The following is a 12,412-nucleotide window of genomic DNA, read 5'->3' as shown; positions in this document are numbered from 1 at the left end:
AGGTTTCCAAGGCTGTAAATCTTTACAGAAGCAGACTGCAACATCTTTTTCCCACAGAGTGGCTGGTGGTTTCAAAACACTGACCTTTCGGTTAGCAGCTGAGCACTTAACCCCTGGCACCACCAAAACCCTATGGGGCAGTTCTGCTCTGTCACATGGGGTAGCTATGAGTCGGACTTGACTCAGTGGCACCTAACAACAACAATAACAGGTGCAGAAAGGGCTTCCTCCCACTTTTTTAACCATTTTGGAAATCATCCCTCTCCAAATTTAAGGCTGTTTTACCAGGAAAAGACAGATACTAACCTGATTACCTTCTCTTAAGAAGTATCTCTTCTCTATGACCTGTGAGAAACAGAGAAAGAATGTAAGGGCTCGGTAGACGTCCCTGGAAAAAGTGGTAAGTGTCATGGCCACTAATGGAACTAACAGGTTTATATTTAAATTAACAGTCTCTTGAATAGTTCTAGATGTTCACTTATAGAGCCAATTAATGAGATCAGGAGTGTGGGAGTGTTCTATAAAGGTCTGCCTCATTCCAAAAAAAAAAATAAATGACAGATCAAAAAATAAATGAACGAACAAAAACCACCAAATAATCAAAGAATGAAGTGAAGCCACCAACGACATAAGACCCCAAGCAATTCCTGGTGCATGGCAGCAAGTCGGGCTGAGTTTCCCAGCAGTCAGCCTCAAAGGGAAATACCACCAGGTTCCACAAAGAACCCATAAGATAAAAGCAAAGCACTGGGCTCCGACAACAGCAGCTATGCTTTAAAAAGGAGACCATGTCAGGTAGTGAACTGCCACATTCCTACAGTGAACACAGTGATAAATTCTGAACGTACTCAATGCAGACAGATGGCACAAGACCAAAAGTAGTCAATTAGCTTTTCTGTGGACTTAAACTGCACCCTTAATTCAGCAGTTTCCGGACTGTCTGTATTTGGTCAGTAGGAGAAATGAGTTAAAGCAGTACAACTCCATCTACTACTACTGAAAAAAGCCCTGAAAATATATATACGAACATAATGAGTTTAAGAGCATCATGTTTTCAGATGACGAAAAACATTTGAAAAACAACACATAAATTCTGTTCCAATGTTGAGAAACTACAATGGTTGCGGAGGCAGTATTATTTTCCTTACACAGAGCTGCTGTAATGGGAAGTTAATCAGATAAGGATACAGATTAGCTGGAGATTAACACTTATAACGTTCACATTTAGAGTTATAAAGTTAAGAACTGCTCTGAATGAGAGCAGTGTCTTCTTCCAGCGCACTGTGACTGTCCTGAGGGCCAAATCACCTGGATTCTTTCTATCTTGGAGACTATGGCTGGGCTACTTTGAGCCACAAGAGACTCAGGGCAAAGTTTCATTCAGTAGCTTCAGAGTAGAAAAGCTGGTTCATTAGTACAGATCTCAAAATACTCTTCCTCCTAAAACGTAAGAAGGGACTGACCCCCTTTCTTGTCATGAAAATGACAAGATGACAAGAAGAGGAAATCCTCTCATTCTAGAGAGGGGAGGAATTACTACTAGCCAGGGGAGTTGGGAGAAGGAGTCAAGACTCCCTCTTGGAGAAGAAACCTTTAAAATCCACTGAACTCTGGAAGATGGGAGGTATAGAAAACTGGGCAGAACTCTAGAGTTAGTTGCCAGGTGCCTGGGTTTCAGGCAACCCCACCTCAGTCACATTCTTGTGTTGTGATTGAAGCAACAAAGAGAAAAGTTACCCTTTTGTCTTCCCACCTCCAACTTGTAACGCCTTTCGTTTACCAAATCTTGCTCCCCCATTAAAATCAACCAATTTCCTCCTCATTTTTTTTTTAAATGAAGTCTCGCCTGACAACTGGAGTCATACTGGCCTACAGACTATTCTGTCTCTAGTCCACAATTTATTACATCTTATTTTTTTAACCACGAAATTAATGTCTTATTAAAAAATTAAACAATATAATTGGGGATCTCTGCATGTCAGACACAGGTTTATAAGTCATTGCTGTGAAAGGAGAGAATGTCGTATCAGATGGGGGCCATGGAAGTTCCTACATTTTAACTCTGAAAACAATGTGGACAGATGATCTGCTCCTCGCAGTGCTTCCTGACATTTTTCATGTCACAGTACATTTAGAAAATGCTAATATTTGTACAGCACACTGGGGCAAATGGAAGAGGCTGCCAATCGCCCAGTCTGGGGGCTCTGGCTGCTCTGAAAACTGAGGGGTATCTCAGCACCCCGTAACCTACATGCTGCACACTGGCTGTGAAGTTCTGCAGTGAAGCAAAATTCTCCCAATGGTGTAATATTAAACACTGAAGGGAGTAGGGCTTATCTTATGTTGACATATTGGACAAAAGGGCCAAATATTAGAAGAAAAGTGATTCATAAAGAAGAAATTTGAGGAGGGCAATGTTTTTCTTAGGAGGTTATACTTAAAAGGAAACACAGTAGAAATTAATCTTTTCCAATATTACATACAGAATTCATCCTGTTTTTCTTCACCATGCAATGCCAATACCGGGCAAACAGCTTGAACTTGGTCAGTACTACGTGCTATGCAGCCATAGGGCCTTGTGATGGGAAGACCAACAGTGATGGAATCTACAGTATGCTGAGTCATTCTACATTTTCACCCCAGTTCAGGGGGTGACACTAGCAATGACACTAGCAAGGAGTAACTGGGGGACCAAGGAGATGACAGTATAACCTTACAAAGTAAAAGTAACATTTAGGTGGAGAATAGTGATTGCTGGGAGAGCAAAAAGAACTCAGGGCTTTAACTAAACACAATTTCCTCAGTTCAGTGCGTTTTGGGGGTGAAGAAATACAAAAAGCAGCTAGAAAATGGGGAAACATAAATTGTTTTAAGCAGAGGAATTGTTTATCTTTCTTTAAAAAACCACTTAAATCTGGTAGCTTTACCCTTTGCTGAGAGAACGCGGGTGATGAAATCAACGCGTCAGCAGGCCTTGAGCAATTTACACTAACAGATAAGAGAGATCAAAACAAGTTTTCAGGCTGTGGAGTTCAGGAGGAAGGAATAATGGGACATAGCATTCTACAAATAATTTAAACTCTCATAGTATGTAAATTAAGTTTTAAAATCACTTAATTGAAGTCATTACCTTATCAAAAAACCTACTGAGTTTGACAGCATTGGAAGAGCCTGCAGCTAAGTACCGTGGATTCGTGCAATCCTAGAAGACAGAACGTAAGATCGACACTGAAAGGTTAGGAAACATAAGCTCTTTGTTAGTCATTACTGTTTCTGTTGCACACTTCTACAGTAAAGTATTAGGCATAATACTCTCATAAAATATTGAGATAATTTTCAAATTATTGTGCAAGAGGCAGAGAAAAGTGCTAAAGGAAGATAAGACCACTTACTTTTTGTCATTTAAGCAGTTTTAGAGGCTAATGAATCAAGGGATTCATCACCAACTAATTCCTAAAGAAAGATAAGATTGCTAATAGTTTGCTAGCGACAAAACCAAAGTACTCATCAGACCTACATACATTTATTCTGGAAATCAGAATATAGCCATTAAAAACAGTAAATACTTTGCTTTTTAGTACTAGTTAATTCACGAGCGCTCAACTAATTAAGTAGTGCTATGCAGTTCATAGGAATAGTAGGAAGCCTGAAAGCAAGGATTTAGAGGAGCAAAGCATAAACAGAATAGTGGGCAGGGATTTCTCACTCACAGAATGCAAAGTACTGCATCCCTTGGTAGGCCACAAAGATATATTGTTTTTGATAATAATAAACAGAACACGTATTACTCTTATTTAATAGAACTTTTAAAAATAGGAAAAAAAATGGGACCCAGAAGAGACAAAACAGTCTGGCATGTTATATATTAAAATGAGCAGCAAAGCAAAGACTTCAGGCTTACTACCCCTTCTCCTGGAATTCCAGTGTTTCACTGCCGTTGTTCGTCACCACTGACATGCCACATCAAGAGACAGAGTATTGTGATTTTACCTCAAATGCCACCTAAGACCAGACTATGAGAATATCATGCAGGCTCCTTTGCAAGGGAGATACTTGTCTTTCAGTTGGTGACCCTTTGTGTCCCTTGGGAAATTACTGAAATTACTTCACATTTACTCTGTTTTGTAATCTCTTAGGCCCATATGATACCTTTCCAGTGAATTTAGTAACAATCACCTTTTTTATCCACATATAATATCACAAGGTTCGCATTTTTAATTTTGGCCAGTAACTAGAATACATTCTCCAAAATTACAACAAACGAGACTAACAAATTATTCAAAGATCACAAAGTACTAGAAAAATCGGGGTCTGAATACAAATGTCAGTCCCACTTTTCTAGCTGTGGATCACTGGTTATGCTACTAAACCTTCTAAAGTTGAGTTTATTCATTTATGAAATGGGGATGAAAACACCTATCCCATAAGATTTCTGTGAAAATTCAATGAGATAATGCATGCCTGGGCACACAGTAGGTACTGTGATACTCGTTCTCTTCTCTCTTCATACCAAAAGAATGCTATCAGGTTGAATTTCCAGACCCCAAAGCACCTAATATAATAAAGGTAATTCCATATATGGATTAAATAGACTGACACATCATCATACAAACTGTTGTATTTGAAACAATGTTTGAACATATCTCTAAAGCACTAGAGGCAGATGAGAAACAGACCTTAGACAGATCTGTGTCAGCTAAGTTTTGTAAAATGGATACTGACTACATAGTCATCACAATCTCAGAAGATTTCAGAGATGATTCCAAATAGAGCTAAATAAGGGCACAAAATACAAAAGATAAAACACATAGCAAATGAACAAACAAAACTCCTCCAAAAACTTAGTTCCGGGGTTCTGTAATTTCAGTTTGACTAGGCTAAAGAATCCCAATGATATTAAGATGAGTATTTTAGAGCTGAAAGAGCCATCTGCCATTGATCATGGCTGAGGGCAAAGCCTGAAAATTAGTAGCTCTAATAGCTTGTCTAAGCTTGAGAAAAGAATACTAACTAGAGAAGTTGCTTGAATATGATCACTTTGAAGTAAACATAACAAAGAAAAATTCGCACTAGACACAATAAGCCTAACAGGAGTTTAAAAAAAAAAAAGTACTCTTCCCCCTACGTATAACTGAAACAATTTGCATTTATTCAGGTAGAACATGAAAGCTTGGATTTCACCTTTGATTTATCCTTTTATGTTATTCTTACTTTTCTATACTTTTAAGTAAATTCATACAGTAACTGATGATGCTAACACGAATAGTGTTACATCTGTTTCTTATTTGAGGCTTTATATTTACTTGTTGAGTCTGTGGACTGCTATCTCTTTTGGAAACTTCTCTTACCCAATTTTCCTCCTCACGTTTTCTTCCTTGCATCCTCAAAACCCTCTCCTATTGTTGCTTCTGCTGTGTTCTTGGGGCTGTACACTGATGAAAGGCTAAAAGTATGTCATATGTGAACTCTCTGGAGACCGTGGGTGCTAAAGTCTCACCACTTGAGTACCTTTATAGTCTTGTAAACAATGGAAAGACAGCCCTGCCTGCGCAACGGAAGTAGGAATACCACATATTTAGATTATCCTCATGAAATCCACACGGCACTAGAAACAGATACATTCTGAAATACATGAAAAGTATGCACTAGAACAAATTAAGTGTATTCAGTGGTAAATTTTCCTTTGGAAATAATGTTAAAACAAAGTAATTTCAGTACCTCTCCAACAAGGATGTTATATAGTCTACATATCAGAAATCCTCTAGAGTATCATGGTACAGGGCTGACTACCTGGGGCATTTACATTGAATATTCATTCCATGGTGGCAGCAGAGAAAAATAAGGCACCCTCCATCAAAAAGTAGAATGTAAAAAACAACGGAATGGAACAGAAGGTGACTCAGTTACTGGGGGAGGGTAGGGGTAAGGTTGAACTAAGCACTGTTTACAAATGTTGATTCACAAATTAGATGCCATCAGAAACACCTGAATCATCTGTTAAAATTACAGGGTCTTAGTCGTAATACCAGACCCTAAGAATAAAAAGTCTAGTGGCAGGAAAGTTATTTCAAATTTTTCACAAGTAGTGCCGGTAATATGAAACACCCAGTCAGGTTTGGGTAACTGTTGGTGTACATGATTTCTAAGAGTTCTTTCAGCCCCCAAATTCTAAATTTTGTTGCAGGGTAATTAACAGGAAAATAGGCTTCTTTGTAGAGTACTGAGACTCCGGAGTCAGAGTGCTTGGTTTGATGTGTGTAACTTTGACCTGATTATCTGACCCTTCTCTGCTTCTAGTCTGATGATGCATGTGGGATAATGCACATAATTCACATATTAAGTGCTAAATAAATGTTAGTCATTAGTACTGCTATATTACCACCACCATCACCAGTCTGGAAAGTCAGTGCACTGACTATGTTGCATAAATCCTACTTGTGAATGGGACATATAAACCATGACTGAAGCTGCTGGCCAGAATCCTTCCCTGGGTAATGCTAACTGGCTATTATGAGAACTGTACCTCAGCATTTTCAGCACCAAGTTCTAGCTGAGCTTGCTATCTCGGGAAGGAACTCAATCCTGAGTATACACAGGAATTTATATAAACTTGTGCTTATGAAGCACTCCTACTTAACAGCTTATAACTTTCTCATTTATCTGTCTGGTTGTTCCTGAAGGTAAGTTTTATAGTGTAAGAAGCTCAGAGGCTTTCCTAAAGCATGAATAATCAAGGTACAGTATCAGTGACTCTTGTTTGTCACCTTAAATAATTATTTTGATCTTGGTGTGATTAAAAAAAAATCTTCTGAACAGCCAATAACTGACATTGCTCCTTGAACAGGCAGTTTCAAGGTCACTGTAGCATCTGCAGTTTCCAGTAGATCAGCACCCAAGGAGGCCAAAGGGGACTGTGCCCACCTGGCAGTCTAGATATGCTGACTCCAATCTTGGCTATATTTTGAACTAGATCCCAAGCTGCCTGACTTCAAGTGTAAACTTCTTTCACTAGACTACCGTGAAACCTGTGAGAGCAGGAACTGGACAGGACTGCCTTGTTTTTCCAGGTCTTGCAAGTTTTCTGCCTTTGACAGGGTGCAGTCTTACCACTTTTTTTATCACTCTATTACGGAAAATATTTGAGTTTTCCTTCTCTGACAGGTTTCTGCCTTACACAGGTTCCAGCTTTCACAGGTTTTACTGTATATAACTTGTGAAGTTTTCGGTTTGCCTTTACCTGTTAATATAAATATACATTAGTGAAAATACGTACCAAATTAATCTCTTCTGCATTGAAATCCTCAGCTAGGAAAGCAATCCTGGTTAAAACTTCATGGCGCTTGGTTTCATGAATCTGGTCCAGTTTAGTCCCTATTACCAACAGTGGGATTTGGTTATCAGCAAACTGTTCCCGATCATAATCCCTGCGATAAATAATAATGAAGAGGTGAACAGAATTTACCTTTCCAATGTAGATGTGTAATACTGAAATGGAACTAGCTTATATTAGTTCACTTATAATTTACTGATTCTTCACCTACAAACCTATTTTTCTCCCAATTTCTTCCATCTACTTGTTCATTTATCAATCTATCCTCATCACCTATTGAGTTCCAACTATTCATGTAACTACTTGAAATTTGTTCCCACGTGTCTTTATAGACTACTTGAACACCTGACTGCCCACCAGGTATACCAAAGTAGGCTGACTTGACTCCTCCCAAAGCTCTGTCTTCTTAGAGAAGAGCTCAAGAATTTTTCGGTGTAGATGCAGAGAATTGATTCACACCTCAATGTACAGAAAACCCAGGGGCCTAGCATGGCACTCAAGCCTTGTGCCAGAAGGGAAAATGGCAAGCTTCTGGGTACCTTCTGGGGGATGCACAGGCTCTATATCTACCACATACATTTCTGCCTATGAATAATAAAGAAAAATAGATCATTTCAAAAAAATAAATAGAGATGCTTAGGGCGAGAATAAATTGAATATAGATGAGACTATGGCCTTGGGAAAGATGGATTCAACAAAGGCAAGGTAACAGCTGAAATACAAAATGAATATTAAAAGGAAAGAATGTACTAACAGTTGTTTGTCCTGACACGAGAGCCGTGGGAGACGGGCAAAAAGAACCATTTAGGCTTAGTAGCCTTGGGTCGTTAGCTATTGCAATCATTTTTTTTTTTTTCCTGTTTTCACCCAAAGGATAGAGCGGTGATATAAATGATGCTTCTCGTTACTGAAAGGAAGAGAGAGCCCGATGTTTTGGAATTAATTTAAATTCTATTCACATATGAGAAATAAAATACATTTCGATTTCTGACACGTCATAAGCTCAATTTACAACAGTCTGCAAAATCTGGTTGCAAACAACTTCTGACAGCAAATCAGTATTATGCAATGCAATCAATACGACACAGTTGAGCACAGCTTTTCTTCTCCCTTTGACGTTACTTTTTTTTCTCTTTGAGTATCTAAATTGTGGGGGCGAGGTTACTGAATCTTTATGGCCTTTACGATAATCTTACACGGCCTCAGCTACTGTTCAGCCTTGCAACACAATTGTTTTGAACTATTTTAACCTCTTTCTTATAAAAATATTAACATTCTATTTATTGCAACAAAGCCAATAATAGCTTGAGTTGAAGACCTTTCTACCAAGACCTTCTTACAAACATCAATCTTACTTCAAAATAATCCAGATGAGAGTGGCAGAAGGTGGAGAATGGGTAGAGGTGGATGAAACAAAATTGGCCATTGCTGGAAGTGGGTGACAGGCATACAGAGGTTTACTACAGTATTCTCTATGCTTATGTATGTTTGACACTTTCTGTAATATAAAGTTAAAAAACCTTTTACACGGTTCAAAACTTAAACTGACATAAAAGATTTATGCTAAGCAGTTTTGTTCCTACTCCTGTCTCTCTCTATCCATTTCCCCTGGTCGCCTATAGGTAACTATTTTTTATTAGTTTCTTCTTCATCCTTTCACTGTTTCTTCATATAAATATAAATACATATTGTTATTCCTTCCCTTTCTACACGATAGGAGGCATACTATATATACTCTCTGTACCTTTAATTTTTAACCTAATAATATATCCTGGAGATCTTTCCATTTTAGTATATAGATCTTCCTGGTTATTTTTTTAAATAGCTGAATAGTATTCCAGTGTGTGGATATATTATTATTTACTCAACCAATCTGCTGTTGCTGGACACTAGGGTTGTTAGCAATATTTTGCTATTATAAATAAGGCACCAGTGAAGAACAATGTATTAATGTTTTATACATTTGCAGGTTCATCTATAGCATCAAAACTAGGTTGTAGGGTCAAAATGCAAATCTGTAATTTTTACTGACACTTTGAACTCCTTGACACTAACGCAGATTTCTTTCAGATCTGAATATACTGTCTCTTAATCCTAAACTTAAAAATAAATTTCTTGAGTAATTATAATTTTAGTAGAAAATAAAATAGCTAGGTTGATGAAGACATCAACGATGAAAGGAACTGAGATAGGAAGCAGAAAACATCAACCAGACTTTGAAGTATGGATTTGAAATTAGTCGTATTTATTCCTTAGTAGATCTTCCATGAATCCACACTAATGCACACAAACTGATACTACACTGGGTTTTCACGTAACAATTAGATCTCCATACAGAAAACAGTCTTCAAAAGCCATTCTTCAATTAAAAATGGAAAACAGGTTCTGTTCTGAGTGGGATGGAGTAAGCAAATCCACCCTATCTCACCCACTGAATGCAGCTATAAAACCTGTACAGAATGCATCAAGCAGCTATTTGAGGACTCTGAAAAGTTAACAGTACGGGCAGATTGAGGCAGACAACCAGAATTCGAAGTAGCACTAAACCAGCAGTGAGTTAACGGATTTCTTCTCCCTCCCATATCCCCGTCTCAATGCCAATGAGAACGAAACCTCAAAGTGGACTTTGGTGTGGACAGAGAGAACTCCAGAAGTCCTACAGTTCTGGCACAAGGAAGAGGAAAGAGGTCTCCTAATGCTCAGAGACAGTGTTTTTTTCCATTTCTCTGTTCGCTACACCTGCCCGCCCCCACCCCCACCACCTCCAGCAATTCCATGGTGGTTGTGACAAAGGCCTTAACACAGTGAGAGGGCTCAAGAATCAAAACTCTGAGAAAGAGAATTTTTATCTCATCAAATATAACGGAGGCCAGAAGAAAGTGGCACCACCTTTAATGTGCTGAAAGAAATGAACTATCTACTCAGAATATTACAGCCAGTGAAAACCTCCTTCAATGATAAAGGTAAAATAAAGACATTGTCAAACGAAGGAAAACTAAGAGAATTCATTGTCAGCAAACCTGCTCTGAAAGAATTGCTAAAGGGAGTTCTTCAGACAGAAGGGAAATATATCAGAAGAAAACTCAGAACCCAGAACATCAGAATTGAAGAAGGAGCAAAGAAATGGTAAATAACTAGGTACATATAATAGATTAGGTAGGTTCAATGTACACAGATGTTTATATAAGACAATTGTATATGTATGTAAATTCAGTGTACAATTTATATAAAAGAAGTATAATACTAACGGGGAGGCTAAAGCAACATGTATGTTGGTAAGGTTTCTACATTCCTCTAGAAGTGGTGAAATAACATTTCTAAGTAGACTGTGAAAAGTACGTATATGTATTGCAATCCCTACAGCAACTACTAAAAATATATATATATATAAAGAGATATAGTAAAAAACACAACAGATAAATTAAAATAGAATTAAAAACATGCACATAATTCAAAAGAAGGTAGGATAGGGAAAACAGAATGAAAAAAAGAGGGAATAAATAAAAAGCAATCAAATGGTAGACTTAAATCCAAACATATGAATAATTACATTAAAGGTAAAGTGGTCTAAACATACCGATTAAAAAATGAGACTATTAGAATGGATTAAAAAAATTATGAGCCAACTATATGTTGTCTATGAGAAACTCACTTATAACACATAGACAGGTGAAAAGGATGCGAAGAAGATATTCCATGCAAGCACTAATCAAAAGAAAGCCTGAGTGGCTACATTTATATCAGAAAAAGTAGACTGCATAACAAAGAAAATTAAAAAGAATGAAGAGTGACATTACATAATGATAAAAGGGCCAATTAACCAAAAGAGATAATTTACCAAAATGTATATGCACTTAACAACAGATCTTCAAAATATATGAAATAAAAATTGACAGACTGAATGGAGAAATAAACATACAATTATAATTAGAGACTTCAATACTCCTCTCTCAGTAATCAATATAACTCATAGGCAGAAAGTCTGCAAGGATATAGAAGAACTGAACACCACCATCAGCTAGATCTAACTTTATAGAGCACTCCATCTGACAACAGTATATAATACACATTCTTTTCAAATGCACACGTAGCAGTCACCAAGATAGACCATACCCTGGTCATGAACAAACTTGAACAAATGTAAAAAAAAAAAAAGAAACAAACTGAAATCATACAAAGTATGTCCTCAGACCATAATAAAATTAAATTAGAAATCAGTAACAGAAAGATAACAGGAAAATTTCTAAATATTAAACAACACATTTCTAAATAATCGATGAAGAAGTCTCAAAAGGGATACTCAACAATACTTTTAAATGAATGAAAATAAAAATAAAACATATCCAAATTCGTGTGAAGTAGCTAAAGCAAAGTTTAGAGGGAAATTTGTACCATTAGATGCTTTTATTAGATAAGAAGAAAGGTCTCAAATAAAAAAAATCTAAACCACACGAACCAAAGATGCCACCAGCTGAGTCCAGACGAACAAGAAGGTGCCTGCCTACCACCAATGACTGCTCTGAAAGGGATCACAACAGAGAGTGCCAGACAGAGCAGGAGAAAAATGTAGAACAGAATTCAAATTCACAAAAAAAGACCAGACTTACTGGTCTGACAGAGACTGCAGGAACCCCCGAGAATATGGCCCCTGGACACTCTGCGAACCCAAACTGAAACCATTCCCGAAGCCTACTTTCCAGACAAAGATTAGACAGACCTATAAAAAATAAATAAATAAAACACATGTGAGGAACGTGCTTCTTAGTTCAATCAAATATATGAGACCAAATGGGCATCTCCTGTCCAAACGCAGGACAAGAAGGCAGGAAGGGACAGGAGCTGGATGAACGGTCATAGGGAACCCGGGGTGGAAAGGAGTGTGCTGACACATTGTGGGGACTGCAACCAATGACACACAAAACAATATGCATATAAATTACTGAATGAGAAATTAACTTGAGCTGTAAACTTTCAACTAAAGTACAAAAAAAAAAAAAAAAAATAGGTTCCACCTTAAGAAACTATAAAGAGACAGCAACATAAACATAAAAGCAAGCAAAAGGAAGGAAACAATAAAAAACA

At 37.5% G+C, this 12,412-nt stretch overlaps 1 protein-coding gene across 1 annotated transcript in view; it reads right to left on the bottom strand.

Annotated features, from left to right (window-relative positions):
• RABL3 (RAB, member of RAS oncogene family like 3) overlaps positions 1-12,412 on the bottom strand; it is a 43,210-nt gene that overhangs the window by 3,520 nt on the left and 27,278 nt on the right. Inside the window, exons 5-7 of the mRNA XM_004373647.2 lie at positions 7,274-7,424; positions 3,131-3,202; positions 307-345 (exon numbers count right to left, since the gene is read on the bottom strand). Of these exons, the coding sequence (XP_004373704.1) occupies positions 307-345; positions 3,131-3,202; positions 7,274-7,424 (262 nt within the window). The remainder of the gene's footprint in view (positions 1-306; positions 346-3,130; positions 3,203-7,273; positions 7,425-12,412) is intronic.

Source organism: Trichechus manatus, unplaced genomic scaffold (genome assembly GCF_000243295.1).
Source record: "Trichechus manatus latirostris isolate Lorelei unplaced genomic scaffold, TriManLat1.0 scaffold00026, whole genome shotgun sequence".
NCBI classification, from domain to species: Eukaryota; Metazoa; Chordata; class Mammalia; order Sirenia; family Trichechidae; genus Trichechus; species Trichechus manatus.
The sequence above is the reverse complement of the archived record's forward strand: the minus strand, read 5'-3'. Positions and strand labels throughout refer to the sequence as shown.